General features: G+C 34.6%; 1 protein-coding gene across 2 annotated transcripts in view; it reads right to left on the bottom strand.

The window, feature by feature from the left end:
- Positions 1-6,254: 6,254 nt before the first annotated feature.
- ATRNL1 (attractin like 1) overlaps positions 6,255-10,198 on the bottom strand; it is a 491,214-nt gene continuing 487,270 nt past the window's right edge. For both annotated transcript variants that reach the window (XM_069863707.1, XM_069863708.1), the window contains one exon: positions 6,255-7,034. In XM_069863707.1, the coding sequence (XP_069719808.1) occupies positions 6,910-7,034 (125 nt within the window). In that variant the 3' untranslated portion in view covers positions 6,255-6,909. The remainder of the gene's footprint in view (positions 7,035-10,198) is intronic.

The raw sequence follows: 10,198 nt of genomic DNA, 5'->3' as shown, positions 1-10,198 counted from the left end.
TGCCAAGAGAGAAAGTGAATCCAAAAGACAACAGTAGAATGGTGTAGTGGAGGGTATAGAGCAGAGGAGGAACATTAAAGCCCAAGAAGACAGAATCTGGGTTTGGAGGAAAGGATATCACTTTCTTGTAATTCTGCTGAAAAGTGAAAACCTTTTACTTCCAAAGAAGGAAGTTACATGGGGATGGAGCTGTTTGTGGAGCTCTGTTCTGAAGAGACCCCAAAAGCAATTATAAACCTCTGGGAAGAGATCGGCACCATGTGTTGACAGGGTTGCCATGAAATTATTAAAAGCAGGAGGAGGTAAATGAAGCCAAAGGCTGCACAGAGTATTTTGGTTGATTTCAGATATCTGAAAAAGTTTCATGGCAATAGAAGGTGGTTTTCTTAAATGCAACGTAAAAGCTGGTGTGGAGCCTGCCTTTTTCTTAAATCCATAAAGCTTTCTCAGAAGGCTTTCCTTTTGTTTTTAATAAAGCAGGAGCGGTTCAATAACACCAGTGGGGATCCTGGAAAAGAGTTCTACCAGTCATTAAATATTTTCATGAGATATTTGATAAGATATAACACTATAATCAGAATGAATATGCAGACTTAGAGATTTTAAGAAACCTTACGATGCCATATCACGGCCTTTGAGCTACATTAGAGGAATTTATAACTCTATAGAGCATTTTTAAAAAGGTACAGTTGCTATCTGCAATGAAGAAGATGGAGCATGAAGAGAGACTAAAATCTCTGCCCCATTTAATATAAATGCACGGAAATGCATTATCCCCAATATTCCTCAATACGTTAATGGTTAAAATGGGGTACTCACTGACATTTTCAGACTACAATGAACAACAGAATAGTGGAGCACCTTTGGGATCCTATGCTCTGGGCAACTCTAAGTGAAGCAGAAGGTACTGTACAAGGACTGGCTACTTGAGAAGAAATCTAACCAAATAACATAAAATCAAACATCTGAGAAGCCCGATTGATCACAGATTTCAGTAAGTTAAGTAGATTAGTAAAATGGTTTACCAACAATGGGAAAATATCCTCAACAGGAGAAACCGAGAGCAAAATATGTGACTGTTATTGTGTGAAAAGTCACATAATATGAATTATTTAACACCAGCCAGCAAATGTTTTGGTTTTTTTTTTTAATTATGCCTCAAGTTGTGGTATAGAAAACTGCAACATCTAGCACTATTAAATAAATCTGATACCAAATAACTTAATAACTGAAATATATTCAGCATTCATACACTATTATTTTTAGATCACTAAAGAGCTCTGAGTACTCTCCAAACATTAATTGCTTAATTTTCAATATTCCCATGTCATTAGTAAGGTTAATTTTGTCATTCCAAAATATTCAGTTAGGAAACTTAAAGCAGAAAAATGAGATGCCATATTCTAACCATCTATTTAGAAGCAGGAAAAAAAATTACTTGTATTAACACATTTAGAAATATTTTTGTACCTGATCGTTTGGCTCTTTGGACTATGGGGAGTGGGGGAGAGGAGACTTGCAGGAATATTAACAGAGAGAAAACTTTAGGATACATAGAACCTGGGTTGTTGGACTTGATGATCTTAAAGGTTCCTTCCAACCTAAACAGCTCTGTGAGTTCTGTTACAAGAACACCTATAAAGGTTATCCTAAACCTGATGATCCAAAACTATGTTTATTTTTTATCAAATATATTTTATAACTGAGTATCATAAAGGAGCTTTAGGACTTCACATGAAAAAACAGTTTATCCATCACATTAACCACTAAAAATCATGTCAGAACAATTACTTTAGATAAAGACCAGTGTGGAAATGGATGTTAAAATGACTCATACCTTCAGTAGAATAAGATGCTTAAGATACCTGCTAAGTCTGGAAATGTATTTGAAGAGGTCCATCTTATTCTTTTCTTGCTTCTTGCCTAATAAGAGGTCTTTCAGAAAAAAATACATTTGCTAAAGTTGGACAATATCATATCTAAGCATCACCTTTCAGTGTTATCAAAACAAACAGTTAAGTGATTAAAAACTATCTCAAACTCAGAATTCATATAAGGCTTTTGTACTATTATGTATGGCCTTAGCATCTAAATAGTTACAGGAAAATATACTAAAAAAAAGGATATAAAAGGATAGAAGACGTGTACCTCATTTTACACACTCATTCTCTGACATGCCGAAAGTACCAATAACCAATTGATATTAATTGATAACATTCTCAAACAGATTTCTCTATCCTCTCTCAGAAAGCTAGATACTTTTAAGGGTTTTCTTTCTGTAGAAATGATCACTAGTATTACACACAAATAGCCACCGATTCAGTTAAAGTCTTCGTACTGTTCAATATAATATGTAAGAATATGTAAGGAAGATGAGAAATGTTCCGATTTAGATCAGCTGTGAAATCAATTCCATAATTCCATATATAGATATATGCTTCCTCTAGTTTGATTGGTTTGTGGTTTGTTTTTTTTTTCTTCATCATGCCCACCCTTTCTTTCTCATTTTAGAAAAAATAAGTTTTTAACATATCTGAAGAGGTGCAAAGAGAAGTTTTTTACTGACTCACCTTCAATTTCCATGATCAAGGAAGTACCAATGAAAGAAAGCCCAGGGTAATAACAGTCCCCTTTCAGCTTCACAATTAATTCCAGAGGGTCCCTAGTCTTTCAGCTACCCTAAGTAGGTGGTGATTTTATACACTGGAAATACTTGTAGCCACGGAAATAGCTACATGTCTGTATATACAGTCACATAGAAATCTAAACATTCCTTTTGAAAAGGAAATAGCATTAAACAAGGAAAAGCTCAAACAACAAATTACCTTGAGTTACACAAGCCCAGGTTCTACAGGGCTTGCTTTTGCCAGCTTTGCTCTCCTCATTAGTATTTAACAAGCAAGTACAGCTGAAGACACTATGGGAAGGTCTGACCACCTGTAGACAACAAGTAGTTTTGCTGTTACTTTCTAGAAGCACCTAGAATAACCTTAGGTATTCCACACTATGCTCCAGAGAGGATTTGAAATAAATATCAAATAAATATGAACTACAGCTTCTTAGGTAATGTTGCACTGAAAAAAATAGAGTTAACTTGTTTACTTTTCCCTGGTAATAAGCATTCTGGATAGGACAACATTGCTTAAAAAAAGAGAGGGATTGTTGATTACCTTTAACAGAGACTTTTCCTTTATTGTCAAGAATCCTTTCAGATGCTTTTTAAAAAACTGGTAATGAAATTGGATACATAATGATTTATGGTTTAGATGAATACTATGAAAGTTATTATGCATGAAGACTGAACATCTGTTAAAGTGATCCCAAACTAAAATTCTCACCATCAGGATTCCAGCTGTCTACGTTAGATTGTTTAAAAATAATTATTGCTGCAGATTTTACACACAACAAATTCCACATCTCAAGCTAAACTTGTCCAAATGTTTTTTATTTGGGAAGCTGAAAGGGGACTGTATACAGAAAGCAGTCAGCTATGAAAATTTTCAAATCAGATGAATCTGAATGTTCCCACCTAATGGTATCTTCATGCCTTAACATAACTAGGATTTGGCCTTTTTTAAAGACATAATTTTAATAGTGGCAACATACAGATAACCATTTTTTTGTACAGGTAAACCAGTATTTCATTACATTTCATAGGAACATAATGAATGGTAACAAGTATTCTAAACTGTTATTTATATGTGCACAAATTTCAATTAAGGAGTCTCAAGACCTATATAAATATATAAGTACAGAGAGGGATGGAAGTACTGGTGGGCCCATGCTACCATGGACAGTTTATCTCATATTTTGAACAATAATTCATAGCTGCTGAATTTCCCTCAGCAGAATCCATGGACTGAGGGGATGGAGGCAGAATCCTGACAATCAGAACTTCACTGGGGCCTAGTCATTCATTTTGCATCCAACATAAATCACATTAGGAGTAAAGCAGGCCATTCATCATTTTCTGACTCTAAGTAAGAGGTCAAAAATTAAACTGGAAAAGAGTTTTTTTTAAAAAATTGGCTTTTTCATGAAGCAATTGTAACGTGACAGTTGATAAAACATCCCATCTGTTGTACAGTGGTCATTTTAAAAATGTTTGCACCTGCCAACAACTAACAAAATGTAGTTAATAGATCTATTATGCTATTTTTAAACCTTTAAAATAGAAAGCCCTAACAATTACCCTCAAACTTAGGTTTGAGATGTGTTGGCAAATGTCTGGTATTTGAGTGTGGCCATTATGTATACGTATTTTTAAAATGTATTTTATTATAATATGTTTTTACTAATTTGCATGCAATCAGGAACCCCGAGAGAAGAAAGAAACCTTAGGAAAAAACATTCTCACAGTGGATGAAAATGCTGAATGATCCCATGACAAACATGCTTTTCCTGTACAATAAAATAACATTTTAAACTGTTGACAAAATAAAATGGCTGATCATTTTTGCCCATCTCAGTGTTGCAATAAAATATTTTAATCCCTTTAAAACTTATACCTGCTTTTCAAGTAATTTTGAAAGTCCGTTTGAGATACAGAGGAATGTAATCTTTTATGAGTGAATACAGTCAAAATTGCTCTATGAGACTACGTGGTCTTCCTTTGTACGGGGTTTCCAGTACATCCACAAAACACACACTGTATTTTTCTTGTGTGAAATGTTTAGGTTGAGGATAATACACAGTTTGGGAGATATATTCCAGCGAAGTGGTTCTTTCCTCTTCATGAGTGTATGCATCACATAAACCAGTTCTGTTGGTTTATATTCATTTGAACAGATTAACTTTAACATTGGCAAAGGGTTGTTTTCAAAAGACCATTTTTTGCACTACACTGAGTAGCAATGATTGAAAGTTCCAAACGGAACATTTATAAAGGACTTTTTAAAGTTTTAAGATATAAAAGACTGAGGTCAGAATAGGCAATAAAAGTCACAAAATTGTGATGGCATAATTTTAGGATAATAATCTTATTTTAAGATAGGAAAATACTGAAACAATCATGCCAGCATAAGAAATAATTTTACCATAATTCATAACTGCATAATTTATCAAAACAATAGAGCAGTCATGGTTGGACACAACCTAATATTCCCATATAACTACATACTTTACAACCGTTCCTCTTTACAGTTATGTTTACATTTAGTCCTCATCCAAATTAAGCTGAGTACTTCTATGTATGAATGGCGTTACAAAATAAACACAACTCACAACAGGGCTTTATTACTGCTACTGCACCACCATGGCATGCAAGTAACTATGTAGTCAACTATAAACAGTAAAATGTAATCATCTTGCTGAAATAAAAGGAACATGAAAAATACAGATATAGTAGTAAACATCAATTATGTTTTTATATCTTTCATATTTACCAAAAGTCTATTGTTACAGGAGGCATTTAAACCTCTGTATCAGTCTCCTGTACTAGTATGGCAGCAAATTTGGAGTTGAGAAACTATACTTTCAACAAACTCATACAAAACTACTAGTTTCATATTATACGGCTGTCAACATATAATGTGTAAATGAGAACATGACAGGTCTGCTACCTACCCCTCAGCATCCTCTTACTCTTTTGCATATTAATGAATTTACAGTAAATAAAAAGACTGGAGGGCCATTAAAGCTGATTGCTAGGTTATTTGCTGTGGTGACTGAGTGAGCCCCCCAAAAATGAATGACCTATAGAAGGGAAACTCTTTAATCTGCCTTCTGTTGCTGAGTATTGACTGTGTGAGGTTCCGTAGTGGAGGCTGGATTTGAGAATAACTGTTGATAGCAATTAGGATTTCTAAACACTTAATTATTTCTTTGTTATGCAGGTTAATTCCTCAACTGGTGCAAAAGTGAGAATGAGATGAAATTTTGCATCTGGGAGTTAAAAAACCCCTTCCATACTCTACTATAAAAACAAGGGTCAGAGTGCTGACTGAGATTAACAACTTCTGCTTGGAAGTCAGGACAATGTATAGATACCAGCAAATTTCAATACTGAAATGGGAGCAGGTATAATAACAGCAAATTAAATGCTCCTTGGACTTGCAGTCTTGGAGAATCTCTTGGAAAAAAAGCAGCAAACTTGATTGCAGAAGAAGCTTTTCCATGCTCAATTAATTTTGTTACCTGGCATGGAGGACCCACACACGCTATTTGTAAAATGTATCATTCAGAATTCAGAACAGATCCTTCAATACAGAAACATGAAAGCCCACCCATCACTCTTCTGCGGTCAAAAACAGATTATGTTTTTGAGGCTCTCACAAGGTAAAGAAAAAAAATTACGAAATGCTCACATCAAGTATTTTTACACAATTATCTCTCAAATATTACATGTGGTGTTCTTGGGTTATACCTATGCTAAATTCAAAAGCTGCCTACCTATTTCTGGCAATGATAAAAGAACCTACATCCAAATGATCCTCTTTAGTTCCTGCTTGCTGGAAAGAAAATCTTAATGCTGATTACAAGGAAAGAACTGTAAAATTCTCATTGTTACATTTAGCTATACAAAAATGTCCTTTATTTTCCTGGAATCTGCTTAGTTTTCAATTATACAATTTCTTTCTACATTACAAAACAATGTACAGTTTTTCCTAGTTATGTTCAAGGATTTTCCCTGCTCTGATATGTTCAGGATTAAGAATAGTAGGTATTTTGTTTCATACTTCATTGTTATCAGGATCCACTCTTTTTATTAAAGCTCATCAAACATACTCATACCTTCCAGAAATTTGTTCTGCTTTGGGGTATGCAGGCTGTGTGACTATAACAGAGCACAGTACCTCATGGGTTCATTCATAGATTTGCCTCCATAAAAACTGAGGCTGTAGTATAGCTTTCAATGGAAGCCATTTAAAAAGAAAACATTACAGAATATACAATAGTAGTTTTTGAATCTCAGACACAAGTTCCTTGACGTGTTGAAAGGTGATGTTTTCGATTTCTGACTCCTGAACTCTTATCTTTACAGTCCGCAGGCTTCTGTTGAGAAATGTCTATCAGTGCACTTGCAATTGCAAGACCTGCAAAATAAATAAAGGAGAAACAAAATTTAATGCCCAACTTTTCCAAGAAAAATTCCAGAGCAGTGTGATTGTTCCTCTCAAGCCAAGTTTTCATACTTTCCCAGAAGTGATCAGCTTTATTTCAGAGGTAGATAACAAGTTCTCACTGTCTAAAATGACACCTGGTATCAGTGAAGAAGCAGAGGAAGGGAAAAAGGGCAGTTAAGACACTGGACTGGGTTCCATTTAAGTCTCTTATTGATTTGTTGCATGATCCTTATCTCCATTTTTCTTGGTTTGTGGACCAGCAGCTCTCTGACATGGCAGGAGGTGTTCAAGGTCAGATTGGATGGAGCTTTGAGCAACCTGATCCAGTGGGAGGTGTCCCTGCCCATGGTGAAGGGTTGGAACTGGATGATCTTTAAGGTTCCTTCCAATCCAAATCATTACCTGATTCTACTGCATCACTGCTGCAATAAAACCATGGCACATACATATATACCACATCTATTTACAGCCATATTGTAGGTTAAGATGGTGCTGGTTCCCCATTCTGCCCAATACATTTCAATCTCTATCCATAACAGTGCTATTCCACAAGGAAATCGGAAAATACTCTTCACTATGTTGAACAGGCAGTCTCTGTTTTTAAACTCAGGACAATGTCAAACTTAGTTTATCTCTTATAGAGCTCAATTGTGCAATATTTTTCATAGATTCTCTCATTACAACAGTATCTACTAAAAAACTGAGCAAAAAGTATTGTTTATTTACAAGTGCTTCCACAGGCTTCTTTCTTACTATATGATATAATGTCAGATTCAGTACAGGTTTCCAATATCCTGAAAAAATCTACACAGTTTCACACTGTATTGCTATCTTTCTTACATCACAGAAATGTGGCAAGAATTAATTCATGTGCATACAGCTCTTTGAAAATCCATGGCACTATACAGTAAAATGCTAACTACAATTATCATTGCTACATTTCAGGATATGTAAGAGCCAAGATTAATTAAGTCTTTTTTCTCACATGCACATATATTTCCTGGCAGGAGGTAGTGATGCCTTAAATTGGACTTTGATAAATTAATTTTTTTAAATCTTTGAGGTACCTTTTAAGTATCAGCACTACCTAAAACCTAAATAACATTTTGATAGTTGCTTACATGTTATCTTATCTTTAACAACTAAGTTTCGGGAGTATATTAAATGGGATGAATGCTATTAGGAAGACAGATTTTCCATTTTTTATAAGGTATTTTAAAATACACTTGGATGTAAGATACTAACCTCATTTTACTTAACAATAAACAAAAACGAAGAACTATTTTCTTCAAATCTAATGCTGCATACTGGGATATACTGGAATACTGTTAGAGTTCCATTAAAATCGGGTCACTACAGAACATCATTTTTCAAAATGTCACACAAATCATCTGATGACATTAATTTATTATGTTCTCTACGCCCCAGCATACTTCCTCGTTATCAAAGCAATACAATTAACTGGGCAACACTTCATTATTTCAGACTGGCAGTCTAAGGGAATTTCATTTACCAAGTCAAGCTGATGCACAGACACTGCAAGCAAGCAAAATTTACATCAAAATACAACAGAGGATTTGATAAAAATGCTGTGGCTTAAATACTCATTAAAAGAAAAAAAAACACAACCAAAACATTCCCTGTATTTTACAAATTTAGTATCTAAACAACAATTGTGAACACATTTACAGCCTCTAGGTTTGGAACTGTAAATCATATAGTGCTCTACATCTGTTACTTCAGTTCATAAGTTATTCAATTTACCTGCCTTCCCTGAATGCTGCCATTTAAATTTCATACCTATCATCCAAACTGGTATTTTCCAAACCAGCATGTTGTCTCTTGTTACTTCTGACTCTTAGACATAATGGCAGAAAGGAACAGTACAATCAATAAACATCCCACATGGAGAACCAATGGGTCACCTATAGTAGCCTAATTTCTAGATATTCAAGCCCAGCTGCAGAACAAAACCTATTTTCAAGTTTAGTTTGTTTTTCTACTAAATGTTATAGAAATAACCTCACCCAGTTCTGTGCAGCTAAAACAATCTCTAGCTCCTTGTTAGTATATGGTTGGACTCGATGATCTGGTGGGTCTCTTCCAACCTGGTTATTCTATGATTCTATATATATGGAAAGATCATTAAGAAGCAAGCACACTCAAATACATAAGCAGAAAGTGTATTTTTGTAAGAGGTAATTGCATCCACAATGAGAAAAATACCAGAGAATGCAATACGAACTTAGTTATCTTTAGCAGAACTATTGTCTTTCCTAATGGAAGTTAAATGGTAATAGCTTATTCTCAGGAACTGAGTGTCTAATCATAAAATTACTGGTATGTGAATTTTTTTTGTCCTTTTTTTTTTTACAATTATGCAAAGCAATTAATAAGTACAGGAATAAAACACAGCACATCAAATGAGATTGCCTTGAAAAGCACATTCCCGATTTATATACAAGCAGCACTTCAATTCTGCATTTGAACAAAAGCATCTGAAAAAGTCATTCATTTTGAGATGCTCTCCTCCCAGTCTCTGTAAAAACAGGCAGTACTATATATTTTAATTTTGCAGCAAAACAGCTTCATTAGGCGTGAAAGGTTAATTGCAGGTTTAAGTGTAGTTCAGGGAACAGTGCACGGGTCTGTAGTGAATAGCACAGTCTGCTACAGGAAGGCTGAGTGCTATAAACTGTTTGCCCTGCTGAAATGTTTTACTACCTCATTTACTAACTGTCTTCTTTTACTGCTTGTATTTGTAGTTCTTCTAAACCTTTAATAGCTACAGTTTTATTTCACTGTAATCAGATTTAAATGGAAATACCCATGCTGGGATGTTTAAACGTTTTTCCTCTGATTGTCTACAGCTACATTTGAACTGATGTAAGGCTACACTATCTCTCAGAGTAGAAAAAAGCCCTAACATTGAAAAAGTTTGTCTTACAAGCTGGCGTGCATTTTTAAAACCTTTTTTTCCTCCTCTATTGTTCATTTTAATGAGAAATGCATTGAGTTCTTACTATCCTCTTTGATAAAAGTAAGGGAACAAAGAATGATCTCAGATTCATGGTTAGGCAGGTAACTGGATTTTTTTTTTCAATTTAAATAAGTATTATTCAGAGATAACATTC

Source organism: Phaenicophaeus curvirostris, chromosome 9, assembly GCF_032191515.1.
Source record: "Phaenicophaeus curvirostris isolate KB17595 chromosome 9, BPBGC_Pcur_1.0, whole genome shotgun sequence".
NCBI classification, from domain to species: Eukaryota; Metazoa; Chordata; class Aves; order Cuculiformes; family Cuculidae; genus Phaenicophaeus; species Phaenicophaeus curvirostris.
Note: the sequence above shows the minus strand (reverse complement) of the source record. Positions and strands in the feature narration are given on the sequence as shown.